This window comes from Panulirus ornatus, chromosome 12, assembly GCF_036320965.1.
Source record: "Panulirus ornatus isolate Po-2019 chromosome 12, ASM3632096v1, whole genome shotgun sequence".
Lineage (NCBI taxonomy): Eukaryota > Metazoa > Arthropoda > Malacostraca > Decapoda > Palinuridae > Panulirus > Panulirus ornatus.
Window position 1 is genome coordinate 67140513 of NC_092235.1, and position 17064 is coordinate 67157576.

The following is a 17064-nucleotide window of genomic DNA, read 5'->3' on the forward strand; positions in this document are numbered from 1 at the left end:
AGGGCAAAAATGGGTATGTTTGATGGTACAGTAGTCGGTATAGTAGTCCAGATATGATTACATAGATAGGAGGCATGGGCTGTAGATAAGAGTGTGTGGAGGAGGGTGGATGTGTTGGAAATGAAATGTTTGAGGACAGTATGTGGTATGTGGTGGTTTTGATCAAGTAAGTAATGAAAGGTTGAGAGAGAGGTGTGGTAATAAAGATTGTGGTTGAGAGAGTTGAAGAGGGTATAATAAATTGGAATGTATATTTGGAGATAATGAGTGAAAAAGAGTTGACAAAGACGATGTATATGTCAGAGGTTGAGGGAACGAGGAGAAGTGGGAAACCAAATTGGAGGTGGAAGGATGGAGTGAAAAAGATTTTGAGTGATCAGGGCCTGAACATACAGGAGGGTGAGAGGCATGCAAGGAATAGAGTGAATTGGAAGGATGCGGTATACTGGGGTTAATGTACTGTCATTGGACTGGTCCCAGAACCTTCGTCCCCTCCCCCACCCTGTGACACATCCACTTCCATGGTTCCATCCGCTGTCAAGTCCACTCCCAAATATCTAAAACACTTCACTTCCTCCAGTTTTTCTCCATTCAAACTTTTTTTTTTTTTTTTTTTTTTTTTTTTTGCTTTGTCGCTGTCTCCCGCGTTTGCAAGGTAGCGCAAGGAAACAGACGAAAGAAATGGCCCAACCCACCCCATACACATGTATATACATACGTCCACACACGCAAATATACATACCTACACAACTTTCCATGGTTTACCCCAGACGCTTCACATGCCTTGATTCAATCCACTGACAGCACGTCAACCCCAGTATACCACATCGCTCCAATTCACTCTATTCCTTGCCCTCCTTTCACCCTCCTGCATGTTCAGGCCCTGATCACACAAAATCTTTTTCACTCCATCTTTCCACCTCCAATTTGGTCTCCCTCTTCTCCTCGTTCCCTCCACCTCCGACACATATATTCTCTTGGTCAATCTTTCCTCACTCATTCTCTCCATGTGCCCAAACCATTTCAAAACACCCTCTTCTGCTCTCTCAACCACGCTCTTTTTATTTCCACACATCTCTCTTACCCTTACGTTACTTACTCGATCAAACCACCTCACACCACACATTGTCCTCAAACATCTCATTTCCAGCACATCCATCCTCCTGCGCACAACTCTATCCATAGCCCACGCCTCGCAACCATACAACATTGTTGGAACCACTATTCCTTCAAACATACCCATTTTTGCTTTCCGAGATAATGTTCTCGACTTCCACACATTCTTCAAGGCTCCCAGAATTTTCGCCCCCTCCCCCACCCTATGATCCACTTCCGCTTCCATGGTTCCATCCGCTGCCAGATCCACTCCCAGATATCTAAAACACTTCACTTCCTCCAGTTTTTCTCCATTCAAACTCACCTCCCAATTGACTTGACCCTCAACCCTACTGAACCAAATAACCTTGCTCTTTTTCACATTTACTCTCAACTTTCTCATTTCACACACTTTACCAATCTCAGTCACCTGCCTCTGCAGTTTCTCACCTGAATCAGCCACCAGTGTTGTATCATCAGCGAGAATGAGTGAAGAAAGGTTGACAAGGAGAAGGGGTGACCAAATTGTAAATAGAAGGATGAAGTGAAAAATATTTTGAGTGATTGGGGCCTGAACATGAAGGTGAAAAGTGCACTTGGGATAGAGTAAATTGAAACATCGTGGTATAGGGGTTAATGTACCGTCAGTGGACCAAACCAGGGCATTCAAGCTTCCAGGGTAAATCATGGAGAGATGTGTGTAGTGCCTGGTTGTGGACAGGAAACTGTGGTTTCAGTGCATTACACATGACATATAGAGAATGGAGGAGAGTGGTTGCAGTTTTTCTTTGTTCCTGGTGCTAGCTTGCTGGAAATGGCAATCAAGAATGAAAAAAATATTTATATATCATGCAGCCAAAGATTATTACTTTATTATTTTTTCAGTGGATATATAACTTTTGATGTATATTTGTTTCTCTTTTTAGTATTTACAAGTGTATGTATAGTTCAGTGTACTGTTATAGATTTTTTATAGTTTGAGCTTGAATTTTAGGTGCAGAAGGAGGGTCTGAAGTTGATGATGGCAGATTTTGATGGTGTGGTTAGTCGCTTACATCTGAAGCATCCATTTGACCAACTTAGTCAATACAGCATATCCCAGAAGGTTAGGGCACGAGTCCTTTATATCATGCCTCTCACCAAGGTGGTACATTTCACATTACAGGAAACTGTCTGTGCTGCAAGGTAGGTGACATTCAAAACTTATTCAATAATAGAAAGTTCTCCATAAGACAGTTGTCCCGTTTTCATATATTAAGCATAACTTATACTGTAGTTCATGTCTTGATTGCTTATTTTAACAAAATTGCTTACCATGATATTTTCTGATGTATCTGTTTTGTTACTTTTTAAGAACTAATGCCTAATTTATTTAGTAAGATGGATAGAATTAGACACTGGCTCTGTCTTTATACATAGGGAATACTAGCCGCTATTTCATTAGAATTATCCCTCAGTTTGCAGACAGTGATAAAATAGATCAAAAGGTTTTGCAATAAAGAGAAAATTGAATGCAAGTAAATGTGATGATAAAGTTGTTGTGTTTAAGAAAAGTAGGTCGAGGTGCATGTGACCTAAGTTGATATGGTGTGACTGTAACTGCTTTGAGGAATAAAGGATGAAACTAAGTGGATGGAAGATATTTATTCTGAAAGGTAAATTAGGTATATTAGGTGTTTTACTGTTTGTTTAATATATTTCCTTGGTCAGCTATTAAGAATTACAGAGAAAGAAATTTTTGTAACTTAGTTGGCAAGGTGTATAATAATAGGATTATGTTTATGTTAAAAGGATTACTGAATCCCCTCAGAAAAATAGGAAATGCACTTATTTCTTTGGTGAATAAAGTGAACAAACTTTTGCACGATAAGCATGATTTTGGGAGGACTTGTCCAACCATTTATGTATGTGTGAAAAACTAGTTTCTATTGGTTAAAGCAGGTTAATGACAAAAGCAGTAGAGATGTGTGACTTACCTGGTTATTTATTTATTAATATTTTATTATACTTGATCTCCGTTTCCTGCATCAGTGAGATAGCGCAAGGAAACAGAGAAGGAATGGCCAAATCCACCTACATACAGATGTATATACATGAATGCCCATACAAGCACATATACATACATATATATTTCAGTGTATACATACATATGCATGCACAGACATATACATATATACACATTGGAAAGGACCACAATTTTGTGCGTGATGAAGATATTCCTATGAGTCCATTTTCCCCGTGGACCCATAGGAATATATACACATGTATATATGCTTTGAAGAATGTATGTGAGAAATACTTAGAAAAGCAAATGGATTTGTATGTAGCATTGTATGTAGGAAGAGAGAAGGGGGTCAGGTGAGGATATTCCCTCAAAGGCCCAGTCCTCTGTTCTTAACGCTACCTCGCTATCGCGGGAAATGGCGAATAGTATGAAAAAAAAAAAAAAAATTATGGATCTGGAGAAGGCATTTTATAAGACTTGATAGAGATACTCTGTGGAAGGTATTAAGAATATATGGTGTGGGGGGCAAGTTGTTAGAAGCAGTGAAGTTTTTATCGAGGATGTAAGGCATGTGTACGAGTAGGAAGAGAGGAAAGTGATTGGGTCTCAGTGAATGTTGGTTTGTGGAAGGGGTGTATGATGTCTCCATGGTTGTTTAATTTGTTTATGAATGGGGTTGTTAGGGAGATGAATGCAAGAGTGTTGGAGAGAGGGGCAAGTATGCAGTCTGTTGTGGAAGAGAGAGCTTGGGAAGTGAGTCAGTTGTTGTTCTCTGATGATACAGCGCTGGTGGCTGATTCGTGTGAGAAACTGCAGAAGCTCGTGACTGAGTTTGGTAAAGTGTGTGAAAGAAGAAAGCTGAGAGTAAATGTGAATAAGAGCAAGGTTATTAGGTACAGTAGAGTTGAGGGACAAGTCAATTGGGAGGTAAGTTTGAATGGAGAAAAACTGGAGAAAGTGAAGTGTTTTAGATATCTGGGAGTGGATTTGGCAGCGGATGGAACCATGGAAGCGGAAGTGAGTCACAGGGTGGGGAGGAGGCGAAATTTCTGAGAGCGTTGAAAAATGTTTGGAAGGCAAGAGCGTTATCTTGGAAAGCAGAAATGGTATGTTTTGAAGGAATAGTGGTTCTGACAATGTTATATGGTTATGAGGCGTGGACTATAGATAGAGTTGTTTGGAGGAGGGTGGATGTGCTGGAAATGAGATGTTTGAGGACGATATGTGGTGTGAGGTGGTTTGACCAAGTAAGTAATGAAAGGGTAAGGGAGATGTGTGGTGATAAAAAGAGTGTGATTGAGAGAGCATAAGAGGGTGTTTTGAGGTGGTTTGGTCACATGGAGAGAATGAGTGAGGAAAGATTGGCAAAGAGGATATATGTGTCAGAGGTGGAGGGAACGAGGAGAAGTGGGAGACCAAATTGAAGGTGGAAGGATGGAGTGAGAAAGATTTTGAGTGATCGGGGCCTGAACATGCAGGAGGGTGAAGTGAACTGGAACGATGTGGTATACCGGGGTCGACGTGCTGTCAGTGGATTTAACCAGGGCATGTGAAGCGTCTGGGGTAAACCATGGAAAGTTTTGTGGGGCCTGCATGTGGAAAGGGAGCTGTGGTTTCGTCGCATTATACATGACACTTAGAGACTGAGTGTGAGCGGATGTTCCCTTTGTTGTCTTTTCCTAGTGCTATCTTGCGCACATATGGGGGTAGGGGGTTGTCATTTCATGTGTGGCGGGAATGGCAATGGGATGAATAAGGGCAGACAGTATGAATTATGTACATGTGTATATATGTATATGTCTGTGTGCGTGTATATATATATGTATACGTTGAGATGTATAGGTATGTATATTTGCGTGTGTGGACATGTATGTATGTACATGTGTATGTGGGTGGGTTGGGCCATTCTTTCGTCTGTTTCCTTGGACTACCTCGCTAACACAGGAGACAGCGACAAAGTATAATAAGTGAATAAAAAAACGTATTCATATGTGCTGCCTTCATCCATTCCTGTTGCCACCCCACCATACATGAGATAGTGCCAGAAAAGACAAAGGAGGCCACATTTGTTTGCACTCTGTCTGTAGCTGTCGTGTAATGTACCTAAATCACAGCTCCCTTTCCACATCCAGGCCCCACAGACCTTTCCATGGCTTACCCCAGATGCTTCACATTCCCTGGTTCAATCCATTGACAGCACGTCGACCCCAGTATACCACACTGTTCCTATTCACTCTATTCTTTGCATGCCTTTCACCCTCCTGTATGTTCAGGCTCCGATCACTCAAAATCTTTTGCACTCCATCCTTCCACCTCCAGTTTGGTCTCCTGCTTCTTCCTCCCTCCACCTCTGACATATATATCCTCTTTGTCAATCTTTCCTCACTCATTCTCTCCATGTGTCCAAACCTTTTCAACACACCATTTTCTGCTCTCTTAACCATGCTCTTTTTATTACAACACATCTCTCTTACCCTTTCATTACTTACTCGATCAAACCACCTCACACCACATATTGTCCTCAAACATTTCTTTTCCAACACATCTACCCTCTTCTGCACAACCCTAATTATAGCCCATGCCTTGCAACCATATAACATTGTTGGAACGACTATTGCTTCAAACATGCCCATTTTTGCTCTCCAAGATAATGTTCTCGCCTTCCACATATTCTTCAACGCTCCCAGAACCTTCGCCCCCTCCCCCACCCAGTGACTCTCTTTCACTTCCATCGTTCCAGCTGCTGCTAAGTCCACTCTCAGATATCTAAAACACCTCACTTCTTATTCGCATTTACTCTCAACTTTCTTCTTTCTCCCACTTTACCAAACTCGGTCACCAACTTCTGCAGTTTCTCACCCGGATCAGCCACCAGCACTATATAATCACCGAACAACAACTGACTCACTTCCCAAGCCCTCTCATCCACAACAGACTGCATACTTGCCCTTCTCTCCAAAACTCTTGCATTCACCTCCCTAACCACCCCATCCATTAACAAATTCAACAACAATGGAGACATCACATACCCCTGCCACAAATTGACATTCATTGGGAACCAATCACTTTCCTCTCTTCCTACTCATACACATGCTTTACATCCTTGGTAAAAACTTTTCACTGTTTCTAGAAACGTATCTCCCACACCATATATTCTTAAAACCTTCCAAAAAGCATCTCTATCAACCCTATCATATGCTTTCTCCTGATCCATAAATGCTACATACAAATCCATCTTTTTCTAAGTATTTCTCACATACATTCTTCAAAGCAAACACCTGATTCACACATCCTCAACCACTTCTGAAACCACACTGCTCCTCCCAATCTGATGTTCTGTACGTGCCTTGACCCTCTCAATCAATATCCTCCCATGTAATTTCCCAGGAATACTCAACAAACTTATGCTTGTGTAATTTGAACACTCACTTTAACCCCTTTGCTTTTGTACAAAGGCATTATGCATGCATTCTACCAATCCTTAGGCACTTCACCATGATCCGTATATACATTGAATATCCTTACCAACCAATCAACGACACTGTTACCCCTTTTATAATAAATTCCACTGCAATACCATCCAGACCCACTGCCTTGTCAGCTTTCATCTTCCACAAAGCTTTCTCTACCTCTTCTCTGTTTACCAAATCATTCTCCCTGACCCTCTCGCTTCGCACACCACCCAGACCAAAACACCCCACATCTGCCACTCTTATCATCAAACACATTCAACAAACCTTCAAAATACTCGCTCCTTCTCCTTCTTACTTCATCATTACTTGTTATTACCTCCCCATTTGCCCCCTTCACTGATGTTCCCATTTGTTCTCTTGTCTTACACACTTTATTTACCCCATTCCAAAACATCTTTTTATTCTCCTTGAAATTTAATGATTCTCATCCCAACTCTCATTTGCTGTCTTTTTAACCTCTTGCACCTTTCCCTTGAGCTCCTGCCACTTTTTTTTTTATATACATCTCCCAGTCATTTGCACTACTTCCCTGCAAAAATCGCCCAAATGCCTCTTTCTTCTCTTTTTTCTTAACAATCTTATTTCTTCATTCTACCACTCACTACCCTTTCTAATCTGCCCATCTCCCACTTTTCTCATGCTACATGCATCTTTTGCACAAGCCATTACTGCTTATCTTAATATATCTCATTCCTCCCCCACTCCCCTTTCGTCATTTGGTCTCATCTTTTGCCATTCTGCACTCAATATCTCCTGTATTTCCTCACACACGTCTCCTTTCCAAGCTCACTTACTCTCACTACTTTCTTCTCCCCAACTTTCTCTATTCTTTTCTTAAAACCTCTACAAATCTTCACCTTCTCTTCCAGAAGATAGTGATAAGGCTTCCCTCCAGCTGACCCTCTCAGCACATTAATATCCAAAAGTCTCTCTTTTACATGCTTATCAATTAACACGTAATCCAATAATGCCCTCTGGCCATCTCTCCTACTTACATACGTATACTTATGTGTATCTCTTTTTAAACCAGGTATTCTCAGTCACCAGTCCTTTTTCAGCGCACAAATCTACAAGCTCTTCACCATTTCCATTTACAACACTGAACACCCTTTGTACACCAATAATACCCTCAACTGCCTCATTACTCACCTTTGCATTCAAATCACCCGTCACTATAACCTGGTCTCATTCATCAGAGCTGCTAACAGACTCGCTCAGATGCTCCCAGAGCACTTGCCTCTCATGATCTTTCTTCTCATGACCAGGTGCATAGGCACCGACAATCACCTGCCCTCTCCATCCACTTTCAATTTTACCCATATCAATCCAGTATTTACTTTCTTACACTCTCTCATGTACTCCCACAACTCCTGCTGTGGGAGTAGTGCTACTCCTTCCTTTGCTCTTGTCCTCTCACCAACCACTGACTTTACTCCCAAGACATTTCCAAGCCACTCTTCCCCTTTACCCTTGAGCTTCATTTCTTTCTAAGCCAAAACCTCCATGTTCCTTTCCTCAAACACATTACCTATCTCTCCTTTTTTCTCATCTTGGTTACATCCACACACAATTAGACACCCCAATCTGAGCCTTCAAGGAGGATGAGCACTCCCCACATGACTCCTTTTGTTTTACCATTTAGAAATTTAAATACAAGGAGGGGGTTTCCAGCCCCCCCCCTCTCCCACCCCCTTTAGTTGCCTTCTACGACATGTGGGGAATACATGGGAAGGATATATGATGCAAAGAAATGTTTAGAAAGGCACAGTAATGAAAAGATTTTAAGATGGTATTGTCATGCAAAATATGTGATAATTGTAACATTGGCCCAGAGGTACAGTAATTTAACTGAACATACAAGAAATGGTTCACTGTAAAAGAAATTAATATATGTTAAGATTTTAGGGAGTTGATTAAGGCAAAGAAGTAATCCAGGTAAAGATGCTAGAGGAATGATTTGGTATATTGTCTAGTGGAACTGCTTATGCATGAAGGTATTGGTGTGAATGGACTCCGTGGTCTCATTATATTAACTTTAATGTGTGCAGTGAGAAGTTAGAAGGTACTTGTATTAGCATGGATGTATATTTTTCCCTTTGACACCCTAGACATGCTTTGAGGATATCTATGGGTGAACTGAGAGGCTATATCCTCCAGAGTTAAAGATGCTAGGTAGATAGATAGGTTGACATATATTACAAGCTGTCCACCATGAGTTTTATTCTTCATTTATTTTTTCCAGTATAGATAATGATCCTCTACATGGCTTTAAGATTGGTGATAGGATTGAGGGTGCTGAGATTTATGACGCAAAACCTAGAGGAGTGTATTTCAAGATTGGAGAAAACTGCAGAGGATTTTGTTCGTCGAATCTTGTGACTAATAGAGACCAACCTCCTAAACATATAACTCGAGATTTTCCTGTTGGATCCAAACGGATGTGCCGTTTGCTCAAGTTTAATTATGTGGACAAGCTGTTTATTGTAGCCCTTCGGAAGTCTGTTTTAGAGCAACAGGTATATGCACTGTCAATCCAGGCAGATCTGCTTATTTTGTTGACACTTTATAAATTAAATGACAGATGAATACACAGATGATATTTTATGTGCTTTAGAGAATCAGAAGTTTCTTGATAGGCCTTTGGAAGTTGGGGTGCAGAGAGTGGTGAGAGTAAGTGAGCTTGGGAAGGAGACTTGTGTGAGGAAGTACCAGGAGAGACTGAGTGCAGAATGGAAATAGGTGAGAGCAAAGGACGTAACGGGAGTGGGGGGAGGAATGGGATGTATTTAGGGAAGTAGTGATGGCTTGCACAAAAGATGCTTGTGGCTTGAGAAGCATGGGAGGTGGGCGGATTAGAAAGGGTAGTGAGTGGTGGGGTGAAGAAGTAAGATTATTGGTGAAAGAGAAGAGAGAGGCATTTAAACAAGTTTTGCAGGGAAATAGTGCAAATGAATGGGAGATGTGTAAAAGAAATAGGCAGGAGGTCGAGAGAAAGGTGCAAGAGGTGAAAAAGAGGGCGAATGAGAGTTGGGGTGTGAGAGTATCATTAAATTTTAGGGAGAAGAAAAAGATGTTTTGGAAGGAGGTTAATAAAGTTCATAAGACAAGGGAACAAATGGGAACATCAGTGAAGGGGGCTAATGGGGAGGTGTTAACAAGTAGTGGTAATGTGAGAAGATGGAGTGAGTATTCTGAAGGTTTGCTCTTATTCACATTTACTCTCAGCTTTCATCTTTCACACACTTTACCAAACTCAGTCACAAGCTTCTGCAGTTTCTCACCTGAATCAGCCACCAGCCTGTATCATCAGTGAACAACAACTGACTCACTTCCCAAGCTCTCTCATCCACAACAGACTACATACTTGCCCATCTTTCCAAAACTCTTGCATTCACCTCCCTAACAACCCCATCCATTAACAAATCAAACAACCATGGAGACATCACGCACCCCTTCCGCAAACCAACATTCACTGAGAACCAATCACTTTCTTCATATACTTACACATGCCTTACAACCTCGATAAAAACTTTTCACTGCTTCTAACAACTTGCCTCCCACACCATATATTCTTCATACATTCCACAGAGCATCTCTATCAATTCCATCATATTCCTTCTCTAGATCCATAAATGCTACATACAAATCCATTTGCTTTTCTAAGTATTTCTCGAATACATTCTTCAAAGCAAACACCTGATCAAACATCCTCTACCATTTCTGAAACCACACTGCTCTTCCCCAGTCTGATGCTCTGTACATGCCTTCACCCTTTCAATCAATACCCTCCCATATAATTTGCCAGGAATACTCAACAAACTTATACCTCTGTAATTCCACTGCAATACCCTCCAAACCTGCTGCCTTGCCAGCTTTCATCTTCCGCAATGCTTTTACTACCTCTTCTCTGTTTACCAAATCATTCTCCCTAACCCTCTCACTTTGCACACCACCTCGACCAAATCACCCTATATCTGCCACTCTATCATCAAACACATTCAACAAACCTTCAAAATACTCATTCCATCTCCTTCTCACATCACTACTTGTTATCACCTCCCCATTACCCCCCTATATTGATGTTCCTGTTTGTTCCCTTGTCTTACGCACTTTATTTACCTCCTTCCAAAACATCTTTTTATTCTCCCTAAAATTTAATGATACTCTCTCACCCCAACTCTCATTTGCCCTCTTTTTCACCTCTTGCCCCTTTCTCTTGACCTCCTGCCTCTTTCTTTCATACATCTCCCAGTCATTTGCATTATTTCTCTGCAAAAATCATCCAAATGCCTCTCTCTTCTCTTTCACTTATTATCTTACTTCTTCATCCCACCACTCACTACCCTTTCTAATCTGCCCACCTCCCACGCTTCTCATGCCACAAGCATCTTTTGTGCAAGCCATCACTGCTTCCCTAAATACGTCCCATTCCAACCCCACTCCCCTTATGTCCTTTGTTCTCACCTTTTTCCATTCTGATCTCAGTCTCTCCGGGTACTTCCTCACACAAGTCTCCTTCCCAAGCTCACTTACTCTCACCACTCTCTTCACCCCAACATTCTCTCTTCTTTTCTGAAAACCTCTACAAATCTTCACCTTCGCCTCCACAAGATAATGATCAGACATCCCTCCAGTTGCACCTCTCAGCACATTAACATCCAAAAGTCTCTCTTTTGCACTCCTATCAATTAACACGTAATCCAATAACGCTCTCTGGCCATCTCTCCAACTTCACATACGTATACTTATGTATATCTCTCTTTTTAAACCAGGTATTCCCAATCACCCGTCCTTTTTCAGCACAAATCTGCAAGCTCTTCACCATTTCCATTTACAACACTGAACACCCCATGTACACCAATTACTCCCTCAACTGCCACATTACTCACATTTGCATTCAAATCACCCATCACTATAACCCGGTCTCATGCATCAAAACTACTAACACACTCACTCAGCTGCTCCCAAAACACTTGCCTCTCATGATCTTTCATCTCATGCCCAGGTGCATATGCACCAATAATCACCCATCTCTCTCCATCCACTTTCAGTTTTACCCATATCAATCTAGAGTTTACTTTCTTACACTTTGTCACATACTCCCACCACTCCTGTTTCAGGCTTAGTGTTCCTCCTTCCCATGCTCTTGTCCTCTCACTAACCCTTGACTATACTCCCAAGACATTCCCAAATGTCATGGGAGATGTTTGGTAATAAAAAGAGTTTGGTTGAGGGAGCAGGAGAGGGTGTTTTGAAATGGTTTGGTCACATGGAGAGAATGAGTGAGGAAAGATTGACAGAGAGGATCTATGTGTCAGAGATGGAGGGAACGAGAAGTGGGAGACCAAATTGAAGGTGGAAAGATGGGGTGAAAAAGATTTTGAGCGATCAGGGCCTGAACATGCAAGAGGGTGAAAGGCGTGCAAGGAATAGCGTGAATTGGAACGTTGTGGTATACCGGGGTCGATGTGCTATCACTGGATTGAACCAGGGCATGTGAAGCCCATAGAAAGTTTTGTGGGGCGTGGATGTGGAAAGGGAGCTGTGGTTTCGGTGCGTTATACATGACAGCTAGAGACTGAATGCGAATGAATGTGGCCTTTGTTGTCTTTTCCTTGCGCTACCTCGCGCACATGTGGGGGGAGGAGGGTTGTCATTTTATGTGTGGTGGGGTGGCGACGGGAATTAATAAAGGCAGCAAGTATGAATTATGTACATGTGTATGTATGTATATGTCTGTGTATGTATATATGTGTATACATTGAAGTGTATAGTTATGTATATGTGCGTGTGTGGACGTGTATGTATATACATGTGTATGTGGGTGGGTTGGGCCATTCTTTCTTCTGTTTCCTTATGCTACCTTGCTAGCACGGGATACAGTGACAAAGTATAATAATGATGATAATGATATTTTTTTTTTTTTTTTTTGCCAGTCTCCCGCGTTTGCGAGGTAGCGCAAGGAAACAGGCGAAAGAAATGGCCCAACCCACCCCCATACACATGTATATACATACACGTCCACACACGCAAATATACATACCTACACAGCTTTCCATGGTTTACCCCAGACGCTTCATATGCCCTGAATTCAATCCACTGACAGCACGTCAACCCCGGTATACCACATCGATCCAGTTCACTCTATTCCTTGCCCTCCTTTCACCCTCCTGCATGTTCAGGCCCCGATCACACAAAATCTTTTTCACTCCATCTTTCCACCTCCAATTTGGTCTCCCACTCCTCCTCGTTCCCTCCACCTCCGACACATATATCCTCTTGGTCAATCTTTCCTCACTCATTCTCTCCATGTGCCCAAACCATTTCAAAACACCCTCTTCTGCTCTCTCAACCACGCTCTTTTTATTTCCACACATCTCTCTTACCCTTACGTTACTTACTCGATCAAACCACCTCACACCACACATTGTCCTCAAACATCTCATTTCCAGCACATCCACCCTCCTGCGCACAACTCTATCCATAGCCCACGCCTCGCAACCATACAACATTGTTGGAACCACTATTCCTTCAAACATACCCATTTTTGCTTTCCGAGATAATGTTCTCGACTTCCACACATTCTTCAAGGCTCCCAGGATTTTCGCCCCCTCCCCCACCCTATGATCCACTTCCACTTCCATGGTTCCATCCGCTGCCAGATCCACTCTCAGATATCTAAAACACTTTACTTCCTCCAGTTTTTCTCCATTCAAAGTTACCTCCCAATTGACTTGACCCTCAACCCTACTGTACCTAATAACCTTGCTCTTATTCACATTTACTCTTAACTTTCTTCTTTCACACACTTTACCAAACTCAGTCACCAGCTTCTGCAGTTTCTCACATGAATCAGCCACCAGCGCTCTATCATCAGCGAACAACAACTGACTCACTTCCCAAGCTCTCTCATCCCCAACAGACTTCATACTTGCCCCTCTTTCCAAAACTCTTGCATTCACCTCCCTAACAACCCCATCCATAAACAAATTAAACAACCATGGAGACACACCCCTGCCGCAAACCTACATTCACTGAGAACCAATCACTTTCCTCTCTTCCTACACGTATACATGCCTTACATCCTCGATAAAAACTTTTCACTGCTTCTAACAACTTGCCTCCCACACCATATATTCTTAATACCTTCCACAGAGCATCTCTATCAACTCTATCATATGCCATATGTGTGGAAGTCGAGAACATTATCTCGGAAAGCAAAAATGGGTATGTTTGAAGGAATAGTGGTTCCAACAATGTTGTATGGTTGCGAGGCGTGGGCTATGGATAGAGTTGTGCGCAGGAGGATGGATGTGCTGGAAATGAGATGTTTGAGGACAATGTGTGGTGTGAGGTGGTTTGATCGAGTAAGTAATGTGAGGGTAAGAGAGATGTGTGGAAATAAAAAGAGCGTGGTTGAGAGAGCAGAAGAGGGTGTTTTGAAATGGTTTGGGCACATGGAGAGAATGAGTGAGGAAAGATTGACCAAGAGGATATATGTGTCGGAGGTGGAGGGAACGAGGAGAAGTGGGAGACCAAATTGGAGGTGGAAAGATGGAGTGAAAAAGATTTTGTGTGATCGGGGCCTGAACATGCAGGAGGGTGAAAGGAGGGCAAGGAATAGAGTGAATTGGATCGATGTGGTATACCGGGGTTGACGTGCTGTCAGTGGATTGAATCAGGGCATGTGAAGCGTCTGGGGTAAACCATGGAAAGCTGTGTAGGTATGTATATTTGCGTGTGTGGACGTATGTATATACATGTGTATGGGGGGGGGGGTTGGGCCATTTCTTTCGTCTGTTTCCTTGCGCTACCTCGCAAACGCAGGAGACAGCGACAAAGCAAAAAAAAAAATAAAAAAATAATTTACCTGGAATACTCAACGAACTTTTTATTATTATTATTATTATTTTTTTTTTTTTTTTCTTTTTTTTTTTTTATACCTCTGAAATTTGAGCACTCACTCTTATCCCCTTTGCCTTTGTACAATGGCACTATGCACGCATTCCGCTAATCCTCAGGCACCTCACCATGAGTCATACATACATTAAATATCCTTACCAACCAGTCAATAATACAGTCACCCCCTTTTTTTAATAAATTCCACTGCAGTACCATCCAAACCTGCTGCCTTGCCGGCTTTCATCTTCCGCAAAGCTTTTACTACCTCTTCTCTGTTTACCAAATCATTTTCCCTAACCCTCTCACTTTGCACACCACCTCGACCAAAACACCCTATATCTGCCACTCTATCATCAAACACATTCAACAAACCTTCAAAATACTCACTCCATCTCCTTCTCACATCATCACTACTTGTTATCATCTCCCCATTTGCGCCCTTCACTGAAGTTCCCATTTGCTCCCTTGTCTTACGAGACTTTTGGATGTTAATGTGCTGAGAGGTGCAACTGGAGGGATGTCTGATCATTATCTTGTGGTGGCTAAGGTGAAGATTTGTATGGGTTTTCAGAAAAGAAGAGTGAATGTTGGGGTGAAGAGGGTGGTGAGAGTAAGTGAGCTTGGGAAGGAGACTTGTGTGAGGAAGTACCAGGAGAGACTGAGTACAGAATGGAAAAAGGTGAGAACAATGGAAGTAAGGGGAGTGGGGGAGGAATGGGATGTATTTAGGGAATCAGTGATAGATTGCGCAAAAGATGCTTGTGGCATGAGAAGAGTGGGAGGTGGGTTGATTAGAAAGGGTAGTGAATGGTGGGATGAAGAAGTAAGATTATTAGTGAAAGAGAAGAGGGAGGCATTTGGACGATTTTTGCAGGGAAAAAATGCAATTGAGTGGGAGATGTATAAAAGAAAGAGACAGGAGGTCAAGAGAAAGGTGCAAGAGGTAAAAAAGAGGGCAAATGAGAGTTGGGGTGAGAGAGTATCATAAAATTTTAGGGAGAATAAAAAGATGAGGATTGGCGGAATGCGTGCATAGTGCCATTGTACAAAGGCAAAGGGGATAAGAGTGAGTGCTCAAATTACAGAGGTATAAGTTTGTTGAGTATTCCTGGTAAATTATATGGGAGGGTATTGATTGAGAGGGTGAAGGCATGTACAGAGCATCAGATTGGGGAAGAGCAGTGTGGTTTCAGAAGTGGTAGAGGATATGTGGATCAGGTGTTTGCTTTGAAGAATGTATGTGAGAAATAATTAGAAAAGCAAATGGATTTGTATGTAGCATTTATGGATCTGGAGAAGGCATATGATAGAGTTGATAGAGATGCTCTGTGGAAGGTATTAAGAATATATGGTGTGGGAGGAAAGTTGTTAGAAGCAGTGAAAAGTTTTTATCGAGGATGTAAGGCATGTGTATGTGTAGGAAGAGAGGAAAGTGATTGGTTCTCAGTGAATGTAGGTTTGCGGCAGGGGTGTGTGATGTCTCCATGGTTGTTTAATTTGTTTATGGATGGGGTTGTTAGGGAGGTAAATGCAAGAGTTTTGGAAAGAGGGGCAAGTATGAAGTCTGTTGGGGATGAGAGAGCTTGGGAAGTGAGTCAGTTGTTGTTCGCTGATGATACAGCGCTGGTGGCTGATTCATGTGAGAAACTGCAGAAGCTGGTGACTGAGTTTGGTAAAGTGTGTGGAAGAAGAAAGTTAAGAGTAAATGTGAATAAGAGCAAGGTTATTAGGTACAGTAGGGTTGAGGGTCAAGTCAATTGGGAGGTGAGTTTGAATGGAGAAAAACTGGAGGAAGTGAAGTGTTTTAGATATCTGGGAGTGGATCTGGCAGCGGATGGAACCATGGAAGCGGAAGTGGATCATAGGGTGGGGGAGGGGGCGAAAATTCTGGGGGCCTTGAAGAATGTGTGGAAGTCGAGAACATTATCTCGGAAAGCAAAAATGGGTATGTTTGAAGGAATAGTGGTTCCAACAATGTTGTATGGTTGCGAGGCGTGGGCTATGGATAGAGTTGTGCGCAGGAGGATGGATGTGCTGGAAATGAGATGTTTGAGGACAATGTGTGGTGTGAGGTGGTTTGATCGAGTGAGTAACGTAAGGGTAAGAGAGATGTGTGGAAATAAAAAGAGCGTGGTTGAGAGAGCAGAAGAGGGTGTTTTGAAGTGGTTTGGGCACATGGAGAGGATGAGTGAGGAAAGATTGACCAAGAGGATATATGTGTCGGAGGTGGAGGGAACAAGGAGAAGAGGGAGACCAAATTGGAGGTGGAAAGATGGAGTGAAAAAGATTTTGTGTGATCGGGGCCTGAACATGCAGGAGGGTGAAAGGAGGGCAAGGAATAGAGTGAATTGGAGCGATGTGGTATACCGGGGCTGACGTGCTGTCAGTGGATTGAATCAAGGCATGTGAAGCGTCTGGGGTAAACCATGGAAAGCTGTGTAGGTATGTATATTTGCGTGTGTGGACGTATGTATATACATGTGTATGGGGGGGGGTTGGGCCATTTCTTTCGTCTGTTTCCTTGCGCTACCTCGCAAACGCGGGAGACAGCGACAAAGTATAAAAAAAAAAAATGTTCTGGAAGGTTTT

At 42.3% G+C, this 17064-nt stretch overlaps 1 protein-coding gene across 1 annotated transcript in view; it reads left to right on the top strand.

The window, feature by feature from the left end:
• The window catches only part of Rrp5 (Ribosomal RNA Processing 5), a 151611-nt gene that overhangs the window by 43614 nt on the left and 90933 nt on the right, over nt 1–17064 (top strand). The window contains exons 8-9 of the mRNA XM_071668104.1: nt 2090–2280; nt 8816–9089. Of these exons, the coding sequence (XP_071524205.1) occupies nt 2090–2280; nt 8816–9089 (465 nt within the window). The remainder of the gene's footprint in view (nt 1–2089; nt 2281–8815; nt 9090–17064) is intronic.